The sequence below is a fragment of the Mastomys coucha genome, unplaced genomic scaffold, assembly GCF_008632895.1.
Source record: "Mastomys coucha isolate ucsf_1 unplaced genomic scaffold, UCSF_Mcou_1 pScaffold6, whole genome shotgun sequence".
Taxonomy (NCBI): Eukaryota; Metazoa; Chordata; class Mammalia; order Rodentia; family Muridae; genus Mastomys; species Mastomys coucha.
In genome coordinates this window covers 22,798,495-22,810,447 of record NW_022196912.1, presented here as the reverse complement: position 1 = coordinate 22,810,447, position 11,953 = coordinate 22,798,495, and the positions used below count along the sequence as shown (strand labels likewise).

Genomic DNA, 11,953 nt, shown 5'->3' with positions numbered 1-11,953 from the left:
CTTGCTTCTCCTTGCCCTGATGTGCTGGGCTTGCCCTGATGTGCTGGGCTTGCCCTGATGTGCTGGGCTTGCCCTGATGTGCTGGCTGGGCTTGTCCTGATGTCCTAGGCTTGCCCTGATGTCCTGGGCTTGCCCCGTCCTGCCTGCTTGTTTCCCAAGCTGCTTGCCAACCATTTTGGGTGGTACCCAGATTGTAGGCAGCACGTTTTAGACTCCATTCCAGAACTACACCCATGGCTCAGGTACTGCTCCGAAGTCAACACAACAACACTGACAAACATGAGCCTGCCTGCCTGCACAACAGGGGCCAGCATGGCGCCCCTTGGTCATTTATTTAATCAAAGGTGACTCTGGTGTCACTGAAGAGATAAACCCCACCACTCTCATTTTAATAACATGTGAGATTCATGTAGTCAGAGTCACAAGTCTGACACTGGGGAGAGAACAGGAGGTAGTGGGAGGCTCCAGGACCCAGTATAACATGTGCTTGAGGCCACAATCTATTTTAACAACAACCACAACAACAACCACAAGAAGAAGATTAGAGGTCTATAATCTTCTCAACTTAAAACATCAGCTTTGCAGCAGACCTGCTAAGTTCAGCCTGCTTAGCTGTACCCGTGGGTGAGAATTCTTGTCTTTTGACAACCCACTGAGCAGGCACTGAATCACCCAATTACTGCAAATTCTTTTCTAAATAGCAAGTACTCCACAGCTCCCAATGGAAAAATTCCAGGATCCGTAGCAAGTATCTAGCTAGCTGTTTGGCAGAAGTGGGGTTTGGGGGCATGAACAGTGTTTCTTTGCTTTGCTTCCAGCTCCAGCAGAACTTCTCTGCAGATGACCTAGGAATAAACTTGGCAAGAAGATTCCGGGAGTCAAGCATGAGAGCCTGCATCATACCCTTCCCACCTCTGGAACTTCAGCTCCAACCTGGTACAAAGAACAGGCCTCTTGCTTTGGAGGCTTGGTTGTGTTCACTCAGACGAATAAGCATGGGAGTGTTTAGTTCAGCCAGAGAATTTGATACACTCTGAGGCCGAGGGAGCAGAGGCTGCAAGGAGGAGGTGGGAGCTTTATGTTTGTAGCACTGGCATGAGGAGGGGGTGCAGGGGCTGGTTGGAGGGGCTAGATGTTCTAACCCCTCTCATTTTCTCATGTCAGGAGCAATTAGCTTCTAAATAAAGCTTTGAGTTGAGACTTCAACGCTGTGTTACCACTTGTCTTAGTTACTCTTCTCCTTGATGGGACACAGTACCCTGGCAAAATCAGCTTAAGGGAGGAAGGGTTTATGTTGGCTCACGGGTTGGGGATGTAGTCCCTCACAGTTGTGGCAGGAGTTGGAGGTTGCTGGTCACGTTGCACCTCCACTCAGGAAGCAGGAGGAAATAAATGGGGTAGCTGGTTGACTTCCTCTTTCTGCAGTTCAGGACCCTCCTCCCTCCATGGAATGGTGCCAATTACAGTGGGGTAGGTCTTCCTACCTCAATGAACTCTACCTAGGAAATCCTTCACAGATATGGCCAAACATTAACCATCATACCATTCAACCTTAAATGAAAAAGGCTTCTCTTTATTCTCTTTATGCTTATGCCGTAGGCAGGTACAGTGATGGAATATTCAAAGGCAATGGAACATAATGAAGAACGCAGAGTCTAAGGCCACCCACATCTGTACTGGGTTTTGCTCCATTCTCACATCTGTCTGAACCCCAGCACGACTCGTGGGGGCCCCTTCCCCCCACATTTGATTTTCTTATCTGAAAAAACTGGAGGACACTATTTCACACATTGTTGTGGTTTAAATGACACATGATTACTACTGGTTATCTTGTAAGACACATGGCCCTCTAAGCATGAATATATATTATCCCTCTAATTAAGGCCAGCACTCGAAAAGATCAAAGGTATCATCGTGGGGTTTAAAGTTTCATTAACATTTAAACCCCAGGCAGAGCAGGATCTGAGGGTGAATCCAGCTGTTGCTTAAGAGTTCAGAGACCCTTCGGAGGAGCATCTTCAAGGTCATTCCAAGTCAACCGAAGTGTGAGTTGGTTTGCCTACCACCCATGGTACAGTGTGAACACGTCACCATTACTTCATGTGTTCTAGGGTGACCCCACTGGCCACGTGTCAAGACACTTCCTTGTGCTGGGGCTGTGACTCTGGCTGGGGTCTGTCCTGGCTGCGGCTCATTCGGGCTTCTGGCTGCAGCCCGTGGCCAAGCACACAGAGCTCCAAAGGAGATGCCCACTTGGTGCCACTACCCTGCACTTCTGGGACTCGGCAGTTGTTCCAAGGTGGGAGTTCTTGCTTGGGATTCCCCTCACTGCTGCTGCTGCTGCTGCTGCCAAGAGAAAGTACAAGGACAGGTCAGACACTCCTCCACTGCTCCTTCTCTGTACCTCGCTCTCCTCTGCCCATCGCTCCCCTCTGCATCCCGCTTACATCTAGCCTAGGGTTTGGCCTGGGTTCCAGGCCTCTGCCTTTCCACGTGACAGGCTAGATTGTCAGTTCTGCATGCCTATTTGGTTAGGCAAGGTGGAAACCAACTCCTGGCACTTCCGATGCAGGCTGACTCCTGCTTCCTCCTTCTAGGCTTAGAATCTTGTGGCTCTGGACTGAGCCTGAGGAGGTCTGGGCCTTTATCTTGTTTTGTTTTTCTAAAGCACTTCTTCTTTTATCATATATTTTCTCTTTATTAAACTACAAAAGAACTTAATCTCAAAACTAAAAGAAATAACGATATTTGGTGAGCACAACTCACTACCCTGTGCTCGGTACATGAGCATTCTTTAAAAAGTGGGTTACACAGAAGGAATGTAATACATTCTACAGACAATGTATTTAAAATATACCTGTCTACTTGTGTCTGAAGCACTTCTTTTTTAATAAAGAGCTAGGAGGCATAGTCGCTTGAATTAAAAACAATCACAGCAAGGGGGAAGAAAAATCCTCCCTGCTCGGCACAGCTGCCATTCCTTTCCTGAATGGAATCAAACAGAAATGGCTTTGCGCAGTCTCACTCAGCCTTTGGCTAGACTAGAGTGCCTACCCCCGAGTTCCCTGACTAAGGGTTGTGAAAGGGGAAGGGACCCTCACAGAACTCCAACTCTAATTGGCTATGCTTTGGGAGAATGGGGTGTGATTATGACAAGCGTGGAACAAGCCTAGGTATAGGCAGGACTAACTCTGAAAGCCTCACAGGGTTGTTGGCAGGCCGGCTTCAGGATTGCTGGGGGAGGCTGGAGGCTGGCTGCAGGATTGAAATCTTGGCTCTTCCTCTTGCCATCTGTGTGCCTTGCTGCATGTGAATTAACCACTGATTTTGAGTTTTTCCTTTGTATACTGGAAATCATAACAGTGCTGAGCTCCCCGGGGCACAAAGGTACCAGTACTGGGTGAAATGGAAAATTGTGTGCACAACTCCAGTGTACATGCTCAGTGGATAATGGGGAGCTACCTCTATGATGCTGCTTTATAGAAAGTTGCACCCAGAAGGGGCTCTAGGGACCACACATCATACAGTTTTGGTACCCAAGGCTCAGAGAACTGGGCCTTGGCTAGAGAGCTCTTAGTCACTTTCAGAGCAGGACAAGAGCTTTGTCTCCCACCTGGACAGCCCTGTGACATTCTGCCTGTGACAACGTCCTTTTGGCTTACCCTGCACATGGATGTCAAACCAGTAGACAAGCCCGTGTTTGGATGTGAACAACATTGGGGCGGGGAAGAGTAGAGTGTGGTCAGGGTAGTACATGTTCATATATTTCAGGATTAAGAAGCCGCTGGGCCTTCAAACCACTGTCACAGGGCTCTTCCTGCATGTGTTCAGGGCACACAGTGATCTCTAGCCATAGCTCCTCTCCATTCATCTCCCTGAGACCTTGGGAAGTTGGAATTATACACAGGTTGGACTTTTTCCATGCCCTAGACTTAGTTCTCTGTGTTCCAAGGGCTGGAAAGGAGGGGAAGAGACGTGCTACCTAGAAGCCCGACATGGTGGCTTGGAAGTTTGACTTAAAATGCTCTCTCTCTCAACCCCACCAGAGTTCCATTGTCTGCATGAAGCTGAGGTCAGGAACCTGCCAATTTACAGGTTGTCCCTCTGCGGCTGTGGTTCTGTCTCTTTCTGGAACTGGTTAAGACAGATTGCTTACCTGCTGTCCTGCTGGCCACTGGGCCAGCCTGAGCCAAGCACCCCGTGGGACTCGCACAATACTATATAGCCTTACCAGTTTAGATCAGGCAATGATGAGAAACATCACATGTAGGGGAGAAAGTCTAGAACCTTCTGGAGTGTGTATAGGACTCCAGTACTTTGAGACTAGAGGTGCAGTCTCACCTGGGGGATTGGCATATGCACAGAGTCAGAGCTCAGTGGTTGAGCTTCCTGGGGATACCTCTGAGGACTGTTCCTGATCCCCAAGGCTCCTGAACAGGAGGATATAAACATCATCCTTTTTCTACAAAACAGGCTTGTGCCTAGCATGGAGTGACAGAAGGGGAGGGGTCAATCAATCGGCATGACAACGTATCCTTGCAAGCACCAGGTTTGGAAGCACTCTCTGTCTCCCTGGCACCAACTTGTGTGGTCTTGGGGAAGCCATACCTAAGCCTCTGGTACAGTTTACTCACATGCAGGATGACAGAAAATTATATTTGTTTTCTGTAGAGAGGCAAAGGTTCGGTGTGCTTACTACGGATGGGCTTCTGCCTCCACATGCGAAGCGCACACCTTGGTATAGGGTGGTTGGTGGGAGACGGCACTTCACCTTCATGGGTTCAGACTTGGTAGTCACACCCAAAGGGAGAGGGATGGGGGCAAGTGATAAAGTGACCTTTCACTTGACCTTGGTGGACTCTTCTTTCAAGTCACAAGTAGGCCTCCTTCACACACAAACACACACACACATACACACACACATACACACATACACACACACACATACACACACACATACACACATACACACACATACACACATACACACACACATACACACACATACACACACAAACATACACACACATACACACACACATACACACATACACACACACACATACACACACACATACACACACATACACACACACACATACACACACACATACACACACATACACACACAAACATACACACATACACACACACATACACACAAACACACACACACATACACACACACATACACACACATACACACATACACACACACATACACACACATACACACACAAACATACACACACATACACACACACATACACACACATACACACACACATACACACACATACACACATACACACACATATACACACAAACATACACACATACACACACACACAAACACACACACATACACACACACATACACACACATATACACACATACACACACACATACACACACACATACACACACACATACACACATACACACACACACACACACACACAGTATTGAGATTCAGAACATCAAACAGGCTGTTCTATTTGGAAGAGAAGCATGGGAGAAGGGCATTATTTTCTTCTTGAGCAATTTTACGCTCCTGCTGTTTTAAAATGTTAGTGTTTTTAATTAATGCCTTTTATTGTTCCTGTACTCTCCAGCTCTCCTCCTGAAGGGCACAGTTTCAGAAATCTAATATCAGAGTAAGTAGTGTTTATCGAGGTTCTTAGAAAGAAAAGAGCAGAGTTATGCTAAGATTCTTGCAAAAATAATCAATATTTCATTTCTTTCAAGTGGCTGGGGAAGGTTATAGAACTATTACCATGCACAACTTTCCTGAGATACTATCTTTATTTAAAATTGACTGCCGAGTACTTTGTAAAAAAAAAAAAATTACCATTTATGCCTAGACACATTTTGAAACCCGTGATGCATATCGCCCAGGCAGAAATTAACTGCCGGTTGACACAGCTGAAAGCAATACAGACAGCAAGTGCTGGTGTCGGAGCATTGTCTGATCTGATATCAAGTGCCCTGATAAAGTGTGTCTCTAATAGACCTCCAGTTAACAGGCCCACTCCCACCCCTGTGTATTCAGTAACACAATCCATCAGCGAAGGAGTCCTTTCAGCTTATGGGGTGGTTCTTCTGCCTCCTGGACCCCACAGCTCTGTGCTCAAATTGTCTGCAGGTTGGGCCAACAGCATGCATCAACCTGTCCCTGCTGAGAAAAGGCACACTAGGCATTCAGTCTGCCTGGAGCAGGAAGCGAGCAGCTCATCCTCTGGAGGCTGGTATTCGTGAATGTCCCTACTCTACAGATGTTTGGAGCCGTGGAGCCAAGTCCTCGGGGATCTGGGAACCCACTTCACTGTTTCTATTCCTGTCTTCAGGACCAGCTGTTCTTAAGATGTGGTCTATGGGCCCTGGGTGTCCCAGAGTTACTTCTGGGTGGGGGGAGCTCAAGGTGCAACCAGTTTTCCTCATAATTCAAAGGTGTTTCTGGTCTGTGTTCTTAGGAATGTGAGGGTAGCTTTGAATCAATGGGTGTGTAGTATGTATTATAGAAGATCTGAGAATTCAGCTGTCTTTCTACTAAGGTGGATAACGCCAACAGCTCTGCAAAATGCAAGATGGTAGTACTCCTTTTGTCAATCAATCTCTCTCTCTCTCTTACTCTATCTCCCTCCTTTCTTTTTTTTTTCTTTTGGTTTTTCGAGACATCCCTCCTTTCTTTTAATGAATATATATTCATGGTGACTCATGACTCTATCCTAGAACTCAGGAGGCCGAGGCAGGAGGATTGTGAGTTTAATGCCAGGTTTTGTTTTTGTTTTTTTTAATTTCAGGAATGTATTATTTTTGTGAGTATAAAATGGGCTTATTCTTTAAAAAATATTTAAATATTTCTCACTTTAAACTTCTAATAAATAGTAGGTGTAACTCACATATATAGTACCTACTGGGTTCTCAATAATTTTTAAGAGTTTAAAGGGTTCTGATGATTAGAAAACCTCCCGGGGGAATCAACAACACTCGGTAAGCTGTTGTGTTCAGGCAGGCTGTGAGCCAGCTGCTGGGGCAGGGCTGTCTATCAGGGGGTCACCCATGGTCAGCAGGAGACCTGGCTGTTCTCCACACGTTATCTGCTCCCCTACTGCCTCTTCCTTTGGAACACAGTTTGAAATCTATTAACCCAGACAGCCCACAGCGCCCACTCCCTCTGCCGGGACAGTGGTATGAGGCACCTTTTACCTGTTTTGGCAGGGATGGGATTCCCAGCCTGAGCCGGGCAGCTGAAGTGGGTCGACCTGCTGGCGCTGGTGGTCTGAAGCTGTCTTTCTGACAAAAGGCAGGGGGTTGAGGGCATTCAGAACCGTTCTCTTCTGTGAATCTGCCCTCAGTCGCGGCCCTGAGCTGCCCCTCCAGCCTCCTATTGGGGTCCTCAAAAGGCCCCCAGGTTCTGGCAGCGTCCGTGGGTGGGATGTTGAGGATACAGACTTCGTTTCGAAGAGAGAAGTGGAGGCTGGGACGAATATGGAACACGTGTTTCTGGATGTTTTGTCTGTGGTAGCCTCACTGTCCTCAGAGTGACTTGAGTCCTTGGACCCCCGAGACGGAGACACTGAGGGGGATGAAGAGGAGGAAGAGGAGGGGGTGTTTGTTTCTGTCCGTTGGACCGGAGGGCTCCCTGGGGCTGGGTTGGACTGCGGGTGCTGGCATGGTGGGGAAGTTGGTTTCCTTGTGGCTGGTGGGTTCAGGGTCCTGGGGCTCAGAGGCAGACTGGGGGAGCTGAGGACAGCAGGATGGCCCGGCTGGGACGGTCCATGACTGGAGGGCGGGCTCTGCAGCCTCGTGTCCCCTGGGGATGCCCACTGGGCTCTTTGCGGAGAGGCTTTTCTGACTCCTGGAGGGCTTCTCTCTGGACCCTTCCTGGATGCTTCTGGAGAATGTGGATCTCGTGATAATCTGGCCAGGCTGGGCTCCAGCGTCCTGCTTTGCCCAGGTGTAAGGTTGGCGTGGTGCCAGGAAGTTGCCTTCTGGTGATGCTTGGAGAAGCCTGCCACATTCTCTGTTCGGGCCTGAATCTGAGCCCCACCCTCCGCCTCTGAACTTGGCCTAGCTGTTTGCTGAGGGTTCAGGTCCAAGGTCAACTTTCTGGAACTGCTCACATTCTTGGTGCTCCCCGGCCTGGTGCTGTGTACCCTCGGGGAGCTGCCATTGCCTTTGCTGGGGAGCAAGTCCATGGGGCTCATGGAGGCTCTCAGCTTGGATGAAGCCCATGTTCTTTTTGGATGGCTAGCCTCTTGAAGCCTTGGTAACAGGGTCTCTTCCAGGGAGCTTCCTGCTGGCTGGCTGCATTCTGGATACTCCAGAGCCGTGAATGATTTGTCCATCAGGACTTCCAGAGGTGGTGGAGGGAGGTTCTCTAGGTCCTCCTCCACGTCACCCCTAATGTCTTCACTCTCAAATGCTACTGCTGGAGGAAGGGAGGGAAAGGGCGCAGAAGGCCTCCAGCCCATGCCCACTTTGAAAGGGTCTCTGCTAGCTGCTGGAGAAATCTGGGGCTTAGGATACAGCGGGGCTAGCCCCCTGTATATGGGAAATCTGGAAGGCATGGCAGGAACCCCCCACTTCCTGTGGCAGGGGCTTGACCCCAAGTTTCTGCAGTCCCTTGGCATCCTCAGACTCTCAGTAGGACTGAAAGTTTCAATAAGCTTCTTGACTGATGTTTTGGTGGGATAGGCCCTGATGTCCTGTTCATTGTCCCTGGGAGCCCTACTGTTCTTGCCACAAAGGGCAGCAGCATTTGACAGGTTTTCAGCCTTCCCCTGGCAGGGCTGGTCACCAAAGCAGGGGCTGCCTCTGTGGAAGATGCTTTTGTCCTGATTGGGTAAAATGTTGAAGTTTTGGGTCAGAGAGGCCTTGAACTTGCTGATGGCACTACTGGGACTCACCCTGCAGTTGGTGGGGGGCCATAGCACAGACGCCCTGGATGGCAGACATCGTTCCCGGCTCTGCCCCTGCCGTGTGACACCCAGGGCATAAAATACCTCCAGCCTCCGACTGAGGTCTGTCTGGACACTCCTCAGCTCCTGGAGGGTGGGGTCTTCCATGTGGCTCTTCAGGCACCCCTCTGATTGCGACCTCCTTTGTCTCTCGGGGGCCCTCCTGCTGCCACTGACCGATCTGGGTCTTGGAGGGCCCACTGCCCTCCCTTCCTCCTCCTCAGCCCAGTCCTGGGGTCTGGCAGGCACGGGGACAAATTTAATCCTTTCACTGATGGCCTCTTTCATCTTCAGAATCATTTCCTGGGCCTGAGGACTCCTAAGCTTTTTGGAGTATGGTTGAAACAGGCTTTCCCGCGTGTCAGGTGAGGACCGGGGTCTTGGAGGTAGGGCTCTCTGTGGCTCGGGATGCAGATCCATGCTAGGCTCATCTTCCTCCTCTGGGCTGCTGTCCTCATCTTCTTCACTCAGGGACGGAGCACCCATCAACCCAGACCTTTGAGAAAGCGGTGTCTGCTCAGGGATCTCAGTCCCCAGAGAGTCCCACAGAATGCTTTTGGCAGTCTCTGGAGGCCTGGAGGTGACTGCTTCTGGGCCTGGGCTGGAGGTGCTCGAGCTCCTGGCTTCATCCTGTACTGCAGGTTGAATCTTTGCTGTCCTAGGACTCGACAGTGGACACTCCTGGGGTCTGTCTGAACCTGTCCAGTATGAACCTTTCTGCCAACCATGCCCTGACAGCCTGGCCTCCACTTGGGCTGCAGTCCCTGGCTTCCATTCTCCAAGTTCTGCTGCAAAGTCCCAGCTGACTTGCTTGCCCAGCTTCTCCACGGAGTGCACAGACTCATTGTCAGCACCAATGCCACTGTCCTCAGAGCATAAGGGTGGACCCAGCAGCCCTGGGTCACCGTGGTCACTGGTCAGGCTCTCTAGCTGTCCCAGGGCCCTTAGGAGACATTCATCTATACCTCTCTTGGTGCTCAGCTTACCTTCCAGGTGGCTGGCAGTGGATCTGAGGCAGCTACTGGAGCCCTCCAGGAAGCTCCCAGTGAGAGCGGCCACTGTGCTGTGGAGCGCCCGCAGCTTGCTCACCGTGTACCGCAGCAGCTGTTGCAGGAGGTCTGGCTGTTCCCAGGGCTCACCTTTCCTCAGTGGCCATGCCAGATCCCCTCTAACTTCCTGGAGGAGCACTTCTCCATCTTTAGATATTTCTCCTAGAAGCTGGCTGGTCTCCTCGAAGCACAGCAGAAGGAAGTTGAGCATGGACCGCAACAGCTCCCAGGTCTGGTTGGCTTGCTGGATGAGGCACACAATCGCTTCATATCTGGAAAGGCAGGTGTGCAGGAAGGCATAAGCATGCTGGTGGGCCTTTACCAAGGGCTCGGGGAAGTCCACTTTGCCTTTTGACTCAGGAGCAGATTGGCAGCAATGGTCCTGGCTGTCTGATTGATGGCACGTTGGCTCTCTGTCCTGCTTTGAGGTCTCCTGGGGGGTGTTTTCCTTACTCCCTTCCCCAGAAAAATCTACTTCTTGTGTCCTGTGGGAGCTTCCTGCCCTGAATGAAATGTCCGTGACCATGTGGCTTTGTGATTTGTTCATTTGGAAGGTTTGGCTTTCTGGAATCAATCCTTCCATAGCTTTTGGGAGTTGACAAAGACCTTCAGCCATGGCCCGGGGCTCCTTGGAACTTGCTGCCGTCTCTTCTGTCAGCCTCTCTCCCAGGTGCAGCTCCCCACCAGGGTCACAGAAGGTGGAACTTTGAACCAGCAAAGGGATGGGGCATTTTTGGCCGCCCCACTGACATCCTGGCAAAATTGCTTTCGGCTTCTTAAAAAACTGCATGCCACTCTTGGCAACGCTGTTGACAATGATGTTGTGTGATGGTGTGCACCCCATGGTTTCAGCTTGTCACCATCTTCTACCTTCACAGTCTTTGGAGAATCCTTGGATCTGGTAACAGAAAGCTCTCTGAGCTGGTCTATCTGGACAACTCCAGACCAGATTGGGAGTCCATGGTGCAAACTCCTAGACTTGGAGCCCATGCCACAACGCAGAGAAAGACATACCTGTTGCCCTAAGTTTTGATGCTGTTACTGAGCTCGAGACAGTTCAGAGGGCCCCTGTCTCACGAATTATGAACCTGTGTTTTGCTCTTGTCCTGACAGATGTGGATGGCAAGCGTCGCTTTAAGCTTATTAGGTTAATCATGCCCCAGCCAGTCAGCACTCGGCGTGTTCCAATATAGAACTTCTCAGCATTTACTATCTTGGGAACAGATTATTTTGGCACGTGCTTGTGCTTTAATTCTGTTCAGATGCCTGACGCAGGGAACCTAGAGAAACGAGCCATAATTGCAAAAGGCTTGGAAAGACGTTGTGGGAGGGGAATGAGGGCTTGCTGATTACAGAGCCTGGGAAAGAAGCGACCTTTGTAGTTTAATAAGGGCGAACCAGCTAAGGGCTCTGGTCTGCTTTTGTTGGGAAGATCCAAAATGCTGGGCATGGTGATGAATGCCTGAAATTCTGGCACTCAGAGGGCTGGGGCAGGAGGATTGCTAGTGTGTTTACCCAGAGAGTTCTAAGCTAGCCTGGGCTACAGAGTGAAACCCTGTCTTAAAGAAACAAAAGCAAAGCAAGACAAAACAAAATGCAGGGATAAACAAGAAATCCAGTGATAGAGAATGGAGTCAGATAGGAGGAATCATGTGCTTCCTGGTCTGGAGGAGCAAGGTAGGAAAACTGACCGTCCTACAAGCTCAAGCCTAGCTAACAGAGCCCAAGGGACACAGGGCCAAGGCCTTCTGGGAAACCATCTATAGGAAAACAAGCAAATCCCGGGCAGTGGAGAGTTATTTGTTCCCGAGAACATAATGCTAACACATGACATAGTCTACCCCCTACCCCTCACATAACACATAACATAGTCTACCCCCCAACCCCTCACATCCCTTTTCTGAATGAAGGTCTCACTAAATAGGTCTGCTGGCCTGGAA

The 11,953-nt window shown here is 49.9% G+C and overlaps 1 protein-coding gene across 1 annotated transcript; it reads right to left on the bottom strand.

Moving 5' to 3' along the window:
* Positions 1-1,604: 1,604 nt before the first annotated feature.
* Pcare (photoreceptor cilium actin regulator) lies at positions 1,605-11,108 on the bottom strand. Its single transcript, XM_031355994.1, has 2 exons — positions 7,211-11,108; positions 1,605-2,346 (listed from the first exon to the last, which is right to left on the bottom strand). Exons 1-2 carry the CDS (start codon positions 10,855-10,857, stop codon positions 2,133-2,135), a joined length of 3,861 nt encoding a protein of 1,286 aa, XP_031211854.1. The 5' UTR covers positions 10,858-11,108; the 3' UTR covers positions 1,605-2,132.
* Positions 11,109-11,953: the final 845 nt, after the last annotated feature.

Bases quoted from the DNA above. Each gene is read 5' to 3' on its own strand.
- Pcare (XM_031355994.1), bottom strand. From the start codon at position 10,857: ATGGGGTGCACACCATCACACAACATCATTGTCAACAGCGTTGCCAAG. The intron at 2,347-7,210 runs GTAAAAGGTGCC...TTCTCTTGGCAG, and splicing joins TCCCATCCCTGCCAAAACAG to CAGCAGCAGCAGCAGCAGTG.